Source organism: Scyliorhinus torazame, chromosome 6 (assembly GCF_047496885.1).
Source record: "Scyliorhinus torazame isolate Kashiwa2021f chromosome 6, sScyTor2.1, whole genome shotgun sequence".
NCBI classification, from domain to species: domain Eukaryota; kingdom Metazoa; phylum Chordata; class Chondrichthyes; order Carcharhiniformes; family Scyliorhinidae; genus Scyliorhinus; species Scyliorhinus torazame.
The window spans coordinates 21,703,902-21,716,493 of record NC_092712.1 but is presented as its reverse complement, the minus strand read 5'-3'; the positions used below and the strand labels follow the sequence as shown (position 1 = coordinate 21,716,493).

The following is a 12,592-nucleotide window of genomic DNA, read 5'->3' as shown; positions in this document are numbered from 1 at the left end:
AGGTACCCACTACCCTCTGCGTAAAAAACTTGCCTCGTACATCTACTCTAAACCTTGCCCCTCTCACCTTAAACCTATGTCCCCTAGTAATTGACCCCTCTACCCTGGGGAAAAGCCTCTGACTATCCACTCTGTCTATGCCTCTCATAATTTTGTATACCTCTATCAGGTCGCCCCTCAACCTCATTCGTTCCAGTGAGAACAAACCGAGTTTATTCAACCGCTCCTCATAGCTTATGCCCTCCATATCAGGCAACATTCTGGTAAATCTCTTCTGCACCCTCTCTAAAGCCTCCACATCCTTCTGGTAGTGTGGCGACCAGAATTGAACACTATACTCCAAGTGTGGCCTAACTAAGGTTCTATACAGCTGCAACATGACTTGCCAATTCTTATACTCAATGCCCCGGCCAATGAAGGCAAGTATGCCGTATGCCTTCTTGACTACCTTCTCCACCTGTGTTGCCCCTTTCAATGACCTGTGGACCTGTACTCCTAGATCTCTTTGACTTTCAATACTCTTGAGGGTTCTACCATTCACTGTATATTCCCTACCTGCATTAGACCTTCCAAAATGCATTACCTCACATTTTTCCGGATTAAATTCCATCTGCCATCTCTCCGCCCAAGTCTCCAGACAATCTAAATCCTGCTGTATCCTCAGACAGTCCTCATCGCTATCCGCAATTCCACCAACCTTTGTGTCGTCTGCAAACTTAACCTTCAAATCTAACACCTGTCCTGGTTCATTACACAGTACCAAATCCAATATGGCTTCGCCTCTCATTGGCCTATCTACATACTGTGTCAGGAAACCCTCCTGCACACATTGGACAAAAATGGACCCATCTAAAGTACTCGAACTATAGCGTTTCCAGTCAATATTTGGAAAGTTAAAGTCCCCCATAACAACTACCCTGTTACTTTCACTCCAGAATCATCTTTGCAATCCTTTCCTCTACATCTCTGGAACTTTTCGGAGGCCGATAGAAAACCCCTAACAGGGTGACCTCTCCTTTCCTGTTTCTAACCTCAGTCCATACTACCTCAGTAGACGAGTCCTCATCAAACGTCCTTTCTGCCACCGTAATACTGTCCTTGACTAACAATGCCACCCCTGCCCCTCTTTTACCACCTTCCCTGAGCTTACTGAAATAGCCAAACCCCGGCACCTGCAACAACCATTCCTGTCCCTGCTCGATCCATGTCTCCGAAATGGCCACAACATCGAAGACCCAGGTACCAACCCATGCCGCAAGTTCACCCACCTTATTCCAGATGCTCCTGGCATTGAAGAAGACACACTTTAAACCACCTTCCTGCCTGCCGGTACACTCCTGCAACTTTGAAACCTTACTCATGACCTCACTACTCTCAACCTCCTGTATACTGGAGCTACAATTCAGTTTCCCAATCCTCTGCTGAACTAGTTTAAACCCTCCCGAAGAGCATTAGCAAATTTCCCCCCCCCCCAGGATATTGGTACCCCTCTGGTCCAGGTGTAGACCATCCCATTTGTAGAGGTCCCACCTACCCCAGAATGAGCCCCAATTATCCAGGAATCTGAAACCCTCCCTCCTCAAAAAATACAACAAAAGCAAAATCTGTAACTTTATCAGAATTCATGTTACATTCCTCCACCCAGATTGAATCTTTAAACTCACTTTAGATTTTAAACAAGACACTTGTAAATATCATTTACACCAAATATTCTCATAACTTACGCTTTTGTATTTGAGCATTTTCCTTCTGGAGCATAATTTCTGTTGACAGAGAATAGATTTGCTTAACGTTAAGCACTGAATTAGTTGTCATGTACAATTCAATAGTTCACCACCAAACAATTCCTTTGTGAATGTTGATAGTTGGCAGTGGTCAATTATTTTCACTTTCCAAAGAATCGCATAAGCAGTGCTACTTGAATTTAGAAAGTAAATTCACTGATTCCACGGTCTCAGTATGGAGATCATTCTTTTCCTATCAATGGAGTTTTTTTTATAAAACCTCAAAGCGTAAAAACAATGGACTTTAACCACTCACAACTATCCATTTGTCTTTTTAAAAAATCAACTCAAATTCACTTCAAGTCGTCTAAATAGCATTTGGAGTGAACAATTTAATCGTTTGATTCACTAATTAATAGTAAGAATCTAAAGATAGAAGCAAGAGCAGACCATATGGTCCCTCACGCCACCTGCACCATGCAATATGGTCATGGCTGAACTTCAGCCTCAGACACAATTTCCCACCCATTCCTGATATTACTTGAATCCCCCAAAATCTGCCTTTCCCAGCCTCAAGTACATTCAAAGATGGAGCATCCACAATCGTCTGGGGTAGACAACGACAAATGTTCACAAGCCCTTTGAGTGAAGGCATTTCTCTTTATCTCAGTCTGTGCTTCCATATATATACCTTCTAAAATCCACAGAATCCCTACAGTGCAGGTGGAGGCCCATTCGGCCCATCGAGTCTGCGCCGATACTCCGAAAAAGAACTCTACCTAGACCCACTACCCCGTCCTATCCCCGTAACCCAGTATTTAACCTGCACATCTTTGAACACTAAGAAGCAATTTAGAATGGCCAATCCACTCAACCTGCACATCTTTGGACTGTGGGGAAAAAAACAGAGAACCCAGAGGAAACCCATGCAGACAAGGGGAGAACATTCAAACTCCACAGACAATAAGTACCACAGTGGTTAGCACTGCTGCCTACAGTGTCAGGGACCCAGGTTCAATTCTGGCCTTGAGTGGCTAGTTGAGAGAAAGTTAGAAGTCATATATCCCAGATTCTGAGGAGGTTCATTACAGTGTTTCAGATTTTGACTTGGGGGCTGAATTTCCGTGACCAAGATTCTAGTTTTTAAGGACATAATTGCTTCTACTGCTAGTTTAATGCTGATGCTGCTGGAGTACATCGGGTCAGGTGACCTGCATTTAATTTGGATGCGTTTGGCAGGCATCCATGCTAGATAGGGGGAAATTCAAGGCACTAACCTGTCCTATGTGCCAGGTTTTGAATGGGGTTGTTGAAGACCCTTCTCCAAAAGTAGAGAAACTCACATTCAGAATACTTCCTTGTCAGTGTGTGGCTGCAAACATGTTTGAAAAATTGCCATTTCTGAAGTTCAAATCATGATAATAGCCTTGAAATCCCTCCGCAGTAGAGTTCATACCAGCCCTTCAGAATACTGGCTTCCAAACTTACATCTTCCCTTGCGTGGGCAGAGGCTCAGTGCCCCCATCATGGCTACAGGAAACTATAGCAATCCAGGATGTGGTATCTCCAGGTTTTCCTGGAGTTCATGGCCCTCTTAGCAGATTGACTGCAGAGTCTGCTTGGTTCGCTGAACATCACTGCTCTGCTGAAAACACATTTTTTAAAAACTGCTTAGCCATCTCTGGCATTGACTTTCCTCATAAAAAAACGTACCTATTTCCATGGCTCGTTCTGCTAACAGCTTCTCTGTTAATAAAGAAAACACAATAAAGAAAATGATTACTAAAGTGCTGTCTTCTTCATTAAAATAACTACTAAAGATGTCACAAGTAAAGAAGTACAATAAATTGCAAAGTTGCAATAAAGTGAGAGTCGGTGTGCAACGACCCACAATAGGTGTTTAGATTTGTGTTGTTAGACATTCAGTCTTGTTAAAAGTATCATGTAGCCCTGTAAAGATCGATTTTTAAAAAAGGGTTTTGGCCTTATAAACAGCTTCAAAGATATGGGGCGAAATTCTCCATCCCGCCCCGCCACATTTCTGCCCCGACCCGCCGGCGGGAGTCTCCGTAACGCCGGCCGGTCAATGGGGTTTCCCATTGTGGGGCAGCCCCACGCCGTCGGGAAACCCCCGGGCGCCGGCAAAACGGAGACTCCCGCCGGCGGAGAATGACGCCCAGGGAGTGGAATTCTGCGTCGGCCGGATCCTCCGGTCCGCCGGCAGTGCATCCTAAAGACACCTAGGGGTTTCCCAACGGCATGGGGTAGCCACAATGTGAAACTCCATTGGCCGGTTGCGGGAAAGGAGAATCCTGCTGCCAACGGGGACGCGCCAATCCGGAAAACACGGCCGACGGACTGGAGAATCCTACCCGGGATATTTCATTTTATTTGTTAGCTTCAATCGCTCCAAAGAATCAATAACAATTAGCAAAAAATAGTTAAGATTTAGATGTAACCACCTAATGTCAAAATGTAGCAACTCTCTTTGTAGTATTTAATCTGTACTATTGATATACTATGGCTAGAATTCTCCGTCTGTTCACACCAACGGGAGTCTCCGTTCCTGCCCAGTGAATGGAGTTTTGGCTGAGCCCCAAATTCTCCATTCTCGCTGGCGACAGGAGCAGGGTGAATTCGGAACAGAGAATCACAGCCGATATCGCAAACCTGTCTTGCAAAACAATTGCAATTTCGTAGTCAACTTTTATGTGTTGCAGAGGTCACCAACTCCTTGGCTTTCCATGGTAATAATTTAAATTATATCAGTTAAGACAGATGTCAGAGGTAGGTTCTTTACTCAGAGAGTAGTAAGGGCGTGGGATGCCCTGCCTGCAACAGTAGTGGACTCGCCAACACTAAGGGCATTCAAGTGGTCATTGGACAGACATATGGACGATAAGGGAATAGTGTAGATGGGCTTTAGAGTGGTTTAACAGGTCGGCGCAACATCAAGGGCCGAAGGGCCTGTACTGCGCTGTAATGTTCTATGTTCTATGTTATCATCAAGTTTTTTTAGCAATGTCAACAAAAAATAAGAGATACTTTGAAGTAACTTAGAAGATCAAGTTCAATTTCATTACTTCCGATAAAATTAAGAACTCACTTGATCTGTAGTTTACTGGTTTGTGACATGAAATAAATATCTACAAAGTCCATAGTGGTTCGAGCCCTATGTTCTATCCCATTGGACTGTCCTTTTACCTCAAACCAAATCCTCTGGAACTTACGTTTTTGTATAAGTTGTTTTTCTTCAATCAGCAACCAATCTGTGGACAGAGAATAAGTCAGCTGAGTCTTTGTGCTTCAAAAGAATCCACTGTTACAACTGAATATCTTTGTAAAGTAATGGGGCGGGATTCTCCGACCCCCCCCACCGGGTCGGAGAATCGCCGGGGGCTGGCGTGAATCCCGCCCCCGCCGGTTGCCAAATTCCCCGGCACCGGATATTCGACAGGGTCGGGAATCACGCCGCATGGTCGGCAAGCCCCCCCCCCCCCCCGCGATTCTCTGGCCCGCGATGGGCTGAAGTCCCGTTGCTGGAATGCCTGTCCCGCCGGCGAGAATCAAATCAAACCACCTCTCTTCCCGGCGGGACTAGGCGGCGCGGGCGGGCTCCGGGGTCCTGGGGGGGCGCGGGGCGATCTGGTCCCAGGGGGTTCCCCCACGGTGGCCTGGCCCGCGATCGGGGCCCACCGATCCACGGGCGGGCCTGTGCTGTGCGGGCACTTTTTTCCCTCTGCCTCGGCCACAGTCTTCACCTTGGCCGACGTGGAAGAGACCCCCCCCCCGTGCATGCGCAGGGATGGCGTCAGCAGCCGCTGATGCTCCCGCGCATGCGCGGACTTCCGCCGCCCGGCGCAGTCCTTTCGGCCCCAGCTGGCGTGGCGCCAAAGGCCTTCCACGTTGGTCGGCGGCACGCCAACCACTCCGGCGCGCGCCTAGCCCCTCACGGTGAGGGCTTGGCCCCTAAAGGTGTGGAGAAATCCGCACCTTTGGACGGCCCGAGGCCGGATTTGTTCACGCCACTCCATCCCGCCGGGACCCCCCGCCCCACCGGTTAGGGGAGAATCCCGGCCATGACATTGATAAAGCATTCTGGCCGGAATTCTCCGGTCATTGGGATTCTCTTTTCCCGCTGGCAGTGCAGCCTCGCCAGCAGGTTTCACGGTGGTGCCGGGTGACTATAATGGGAAATCCCATTGACAATCGGTGGGAAGATAGAATCCCACCCCCAGCGAATGGCACGTGGCTGAGAAACAGGGGGCGGCGGACTGGGGAATCCACATTTTTAGAAAGACAATTTCAAAGCAGTAGAGGAGCACTCTTGGAAAAGGGGATAAAGACTTCCATCAGGAGACTGCCAATGTGAAAATTAAAATTCAGAGATCTGAGTTTCGATCTCAGAATGATAAAGTGAAGGAATTACCTTTTAATAACATATCTCCTCAGATCCCAGTGTGATTGGGTTTTTGGGAATTAGGGGGCGGAATTCTCTGTTCCAGCGGCAATGGAGAATCCGCGGGTGGAGCACGATGGGAAAATCAGCGCGAACCCCTCACTGATTCCGGTACCGGTGAAGGGCTAGCAGATCGCGCGGGAATCGGCCGGAGAATCGCCGGGTCCCGGGCCGCGAATGCGCAGGTCTGACGATCAGCATCGGTTGCGCCGAAAGACATGGCGCCGGCCATGCTGGAAACCTAACCTGCCCACCCCGACCCCACAGCCCATTCCCTGTCCACCCCCCAGTACTCCATCCAGCCCTACTAGAAGGCCCCGCCCAGCAGCACGGATCCCGGCGCTGGACACTAAGCTGCCGGCAGGCTGTGGCCCGTGCCGTTGGGAACTTGGCTCATTGGGGGCGGAGCATCGTGGGTAGGCCAGCTGAAGACATGTCAACGGCCTTGCGAATGCGCATGGCGCGTGTCCCGATGACGCCGATTTGGATGGGGCGGAGCATCACAAACTGGCGTCAAACCGGTGCCAACCCCGGATCCGGCGTCGGAAGCCATTCTACATCGATTGCCAATCCCAATTTCGTCGCGGGCTGGGTGGAGTCCCGCCCAATATCTAAACCATCTCTAGTATTGCTGAAAAAAGAGAAATGCCGTAGAAGCTTTTCATCTTGCACTCAGCGGGACAGTGCATAAGAATACCAAATTTCAAAGGAGACAATTTGTACTGCATGAGAAACAGAATGTTGATTGATTGGCAAGTAGATTTTGATTAGTTGAGGTATTGCCATGAAAATACAGCAGGGAGTTATGCAAAAGCCACCTTCCTTCGTGCTTGATGTGACTCCAGCGAATGAAGAACTTCCCAATTCCTGATGTTTTAATAGGGTGTTCTTGATGCCACACTTGATCAAGCTGCCTTGATGTCAAGGCAGTCAATTTCTTTTCTCCTCTGGAATTCAACTCTTTTGTCCATGTTTGGATCAAGGTTGGAATGAGGTCAGGGTTTGGTTGTTCCGCCGGAACCCAAAATGAGCACCGGTGGGCAGGCTATTGGTGGGTAAGTAATACATGATGGTACTACATTAAGTCTTACATTTACATAACAAGTGGAATTCTCTGTACCACCAGACCTGTTTTCTGGTGCATTTCTCGTTTCCCCCTTCTGTATCCTGGTGTGTTTGGAGTCTCCCTCCACCTGGTTGTCTGTAGCCCTCACTCTGTTGGTGGTGGGGGGATGTGGGGTCCCCCTCCCGTGGTGGGGGGATGTGGGGTCCCCCTCCCCCTCCCCCTCCCCCCTTGATCTTTAGGCCTACTAGTGGGGGAGGGTCAGCTGTTACCCGTTTCTACCCATATAGGGAAGGCCTGTGCTCCCTCTAATAGATGGACTTTCTTCCCTATTCTTCTCCAGCTCTTCTCTCTCTGGGCGGCTATCCCTCCCTTCCCCCCCCCCCCTCCCTCCTTTCCCCTTCCCCTTTAGCTACCTAGCTACACGCCCCCCCCCACCCCACCCCCACTAGAAGGCCTAAAGATCAAACAGTCCGTGAATAAGTTTGCGAATTGCTCCACTTCTGTTCGTGCCCTCATATTTCGAATTTGATTTTTTTTCTACCCTCAGGAATTCGGCTTGGTCTGCTGAGCCTCTCTGAGGCCCGGGGCAGTGCTGCCGACCCTCCATCCTAGCAGAAGTCTCTGACTGGCAATAAATGAGGCAAAGGCCAAGGCGTCCACCTCTTTTCCTGTCCAGAGCTCTGGCTGCTCTGATACAACAAAGACTGCCATAGACGTCATGGCTCCATCTCGCCCCCACTACCTTGGACATAGCCTCGAAGGAGGCTGTCCAGAAGTCCCTGTCCAGAAGTCCCTGAGTCTGGGGCATGACCAGAACATGTGAGTGTGGTTGGCCGGACCCCCTGGCACCTTTCACACTTGTTCTCCATCGCCAGGAAGAATCTGCTCATATGAGTTTTGGTTAAAGTGTGCTTTGTGCACTACCATTAGCTACCCAGGTTTAGCCCAGCACAGGAGGAGATGGAGTTGACTCTGTGCAGTGCCTCCATCCCAGAGTCCTCCCCCTATTTCTGTGCCCAATTCCTCTCCCCACTTTCATCAGATCTTGTCCAGCGGAGTCTGAACTTTTTCCAGGAACCTCCTGTATATGTCACCGTAATTGTCATCCCCTAACCAGTCCAGCCCCACCATCGTGTCCAGGAGTGTGTGCGTGGGTCTGTGGAACTCTTTCATCTCCATGTGGAGAATGTTACAGAGCTGCAGAGATCTGAACTTTTTCCCTTTTGGGATTGGAGCTTTTCTGTGAGTTCCCCCAGGGTTGCCAATCTGTTGTCCAAATACATGTCCTCTACCGTCATCGTTTCTCCATCCTCTTCCTATGTCCCGTTGGTAGCTTCATCCCTATTGGTGTGAACTTGTTGTTATTGCAGATGGGGGCCTCCATGGACATCTTGCTCAGTTCAAAATAGCATCTAAACTGGTTCCATGTCCTCAGGATGGCCACTACCACTGGCTTCCTGGAGTGTCTGTGTATATGAGGGTTGCTGGAAGTGGTGCAGTGACCAGGGCTCGGAGAGAGGTCCCCGTGCAGGAGGCCTCCTCCATTCGGACCCAATCGGCTCCCTTAGCCACACCTTCACCCTCTCTGCGTTTGCCACCCTGTGGTGGAACAGAAGATTTGTAATCTGTACCCATTATCCTTGATGAATGTACTCTAACCGTCTGATTGCCATGTTGGAAAATAATTGTTTTGCCATCTATACCTATGATCTTCCCTGGGCCTTTCCATTCATTAAAATTGTCTCTCTTATAGTACACTATGTCTCCTTGCTGAAAAACGGTATTTGTGGCCGTACATTATGCCTTAAAGCTCTGCGAATTCTTTCAGAGACTTCTGCTTCCAAAAAAGCTTTTCTACTTCTATGCAAAACATTTAAATGCTCAGCAAAGGCGGAGCTAATTGTAGACCCTTCCCAAGCTGGAGGCTGGTCATCCAAAATAGACGGAATTTTAGGATTTCTACCAAACACTAATTGATAGGGACTATAGCCGCCAACCACCTGCAACAAATTCTTCACATGTACACACCATGCTGAGGCTGATTTAACTTGCAATTTGGTCTTATCTGCCAATATTTTCAGGAGTATGTTATCTATTACTGCATGGTTTCTTTCACACACACTAAATGGGCTTTCCGCAGCCGGATTCATAACTGTGATATTCACGTTTTCACACAAATCCCTAAACTCGTCATTCGCAAATACTCCGCCGTTGTCTGTAAGGAATCTTGCCGTTGGCCCATTTCTGTCCCTATCCATTTTTACATGATCTGATCCAGGATTACTCTCTTTTCTTTACTTTGTACAATGGTTGATTGACTAAATCTGGTTGCTAAATCTACAAAATGCAAAATAAATATATTGTTAGCTTTATCCCAGATCTTAAGGTCCATGGCCACAATGTCATTAAAATCCCTGGTAGGGTGACTATCGGTCATGATGGTGTCCTTCTGTACTTCCTACAAACCTCACAGCGATCACTAACCTGTTCTATCAGTTTAGTATAGTCTTCATCTCTTACCCTGCATCCTTTAATACATTTTTCAGTCTCCGAGGAGACGGATGTGCAAATTGCCGATGCAGTTTTAATACAACAAGCTTTTTATCAGCTGAAGTCCCATTTCCAGCTGCCAATAACCCATCCTTAACAACTGCACCTGAAATATTATTTGTCAGTAATGGAATACAATAGTGTCCCGACTGTGTAAATTGTAAGTCCACCATCTTTCCAAAAACTGTTGCCTTATCCTGTTCCATATCCAGTTTCATGTGTGCTTTCTTCATCGATGGTCTGCTCAGAAGCAAATGTATCTCACTTGATACAACATCTGTGCTAATGAAATGATTCACTCTGGCAATATTGCAAGGGATCACCACTCTTTTCAGCGGCTTCAGAGTATTATCATCCCCAAACCTGAAACTTGTGGAACTTTCAAATTCCTTAACCTGGGGCGAAATTCTCCGGTATCGGTGCGATGTCCGCCGACCGGCGCCAAAAACGGTGCAAATCAGTCGGGCATTGCGCCACCCCAAAGGTGCGGAATACTCCGCATCTTGGGGGGGGCGAGCCCTAACCTTGAGGGGCTAGGCCCGCGCCGGACTGATTTCCGCCCCGCCAGCTGGCGGGAAAGGCCTTTGGTGCCCCGCTAGCTGGCGCGGAAATGACATTGCCGGGCGGCGCATGCGCGGGAGCGTTAGCGGCCGCTGACGGCATTCCCGCGCATGCGCAGTGGAGGGAGTCTCTTCCGCCTCTGCCATGGAGACCGTGGCGAAGGCGGAAGGAAAAGAGTGCCCCCCACGGCATACGCCCGCCAGCGGATCGGTGGGCCCTGATCGCGGGCCAGACCACCATGGGGGCACCCCCGGGGGCCAGATTGCCCGGAGCCCGCCCGCGCTGCCTTGTCCCGCCGGTAAGGTAGGTGGTTTAATCCACGCCGGCGGGACAGGCATTCTGGCAGCGGGACTTCGGCCCATCCGGGCCGGAGAATCGCGGGGGGGGCCGCCAACCGGCGCGGTGCGATTCCCACCCCGCCGAATCTCCGTTGCCGGGATTCACGCCAGCCCCCGGCGATTCTCCAACCCGGCGGGGGGTCGGAGAATCTCACCCCTTGTTACGATTTTCAGCATTCAAAGAGTCCAGATAACATTTTAACCAGTCAATTCCATACACAGTAGATGTGCAGCCACTGTCCAATACAGCACAATTGAAGGATTCTGCAACCAATACCCTCATTACTGGAGTAAAACTGCTTGTTAATAGGACAATGCCTTCTTTCTGGTCATTATCTTTTTCCTCTTCTGACTCTTCCGTGTCATGTGTAGCTTCAAACACTCTATCATAACGAGTTGGACAGTTGAAAGCATAATGGTATTGAGAGTCACCCCGAAAACATCGATTTATGGGGTTTTCGGGCATTTCTGGGGTTCATTTTCCTGTTACCATTCTCCATGTCCCACCTCCTATTATAGGTTTTAAATGGGTTTCTTTCCTCATAATTTCTGGGTCCCGATCTCCTCCCATACTCTCCTAATCTGTTCGTAGCCGTACGATCTCACCATCCTGTCAGTGGTGTATCTTCCATAGTTTGCTTTATTGCTGACTGACCCATTTATGACATAAGAGCCATAGGAATGAAATGTTTCCCCAGAAACTTATTTAAGGCCTCTATCATCTGATGAAATAAGGTATCACTATCCGCAAACTTAACTCCTGTCAAAACCAGGAGCCTATCCATATTGGACACTCTAGCACAGTCCAGTAGCTTAAATGCCAACACAGATTGTGGAAATTCTAGGCGGTGTTTGTGCAGCCTTCTGTAGAGTCTGCTAAATTCCATTATGTAGTCCTCGTGTAGGGGCTGGTTTAGCACACTGGGCTAAATTGCTGGCTTTTAAAGCAGACCAAGGCAGGCCAGCAGTACGGTTCAATTCCCGTACCAGCCTCCCCAAACAGGCGCCGGAGTGTGGCGACTAGAGGCTTTTCACAGTAACTTCATTGAAGCCTAATTGTGACAATAAGTGATTTTCATTTTCATTTCAACAGAGATATCCTCTGTTTTCTGGAATCTATCGAATTCTGACCAGGCTTCATGCGCAATTAACAAATCATCCTTTTGATAATTCTTATCCATAAAACGTAACAGAGTCTCCAGACCTTCTTCTGAGTCTAACTCTTCCAATCCCAGTTCAGAAAACACTTTACTCTCATAGGGTAGAGAAAGAGCCAATTCCATACCTTGTTTCCTCTTTCCCAGGGCAGTTACCTTAGTCCACATAACAACTTCCCTTCTCCATTGGTCGTACGATCCCCTTTCAGAAAATATTGAGGGATAGTCACATCCGGCCATCTTTATCCTAGGTTCAGCCATATTTTCTTTTTTCCTTCTCACTCACTCCTTGGTTGATGTTATTTTTTCTTGGAAAAGTATCTTTCAACCCTTTACAGTTACACAGCAACCATCCATCTGCTACCGCTGTTAGCCTCTAGCTGCAGTTGAATAAAGAGTCAAGAGATCTGCTCCATTTCCCAAACACCTTTATTTTTCATTAGAACACACTCAGCACCAAACTCTATCATCACATCACATGCCACAAAGGTCACATGTAGCCTCTTGACATATCAGCGCCAATTATTGGATCAATGAGACATCGAATTGGAATGTTTCTTAACCCATTCCTTAACACCCTAGGGGTGCTTCCAGTATCTACTTTTTTTTCCTCTTGCACTGCCAGTATGTCCAGCCTATCAAGGAACTGTTTCATCCCCGATGCCTCCTTGTTGGGGTCCACTACCATCCTACCGTTACTGTCCCTCATCTGAGCAATCTCTTTTGTGGCAGCCTGT

At 48.3% G+C, this 12,592-nt stretch overlaps 1 protein-coding gene across 1 annotated transcript in view; it reads right to left on the bottom strand.

The window, feature by feature from the left end:
* LOC140425686 (uncharacterized) overlaps positions 1 to 12,592 on the bottom strand; it is a 349,955-nt gene that overhangs the window by 73,266 nt on the left and 264,097 nt on the right. Inside the window, exons 20-22 of the mRNA XM_072510182.1 lie at positions 4,955 to 4,993; positions 3,438 to 3,470; positions 1,725 to 1,763 (exon numbers count right to left, since the gene is read on the bottom strand). Of these exons, the coding sequence (XP_072366283.1) occupies positions 1,725 to 1,763; positions 3,438 to 3,470; positions 4,955 to 4,993 (111 nt within the window). The remainder of the gene's footprint in view (positions 1 to 1,724; positions 1,764 to 3,437; positions 3,471 to 4,954; positions 4,994 to 12,592) is intronic.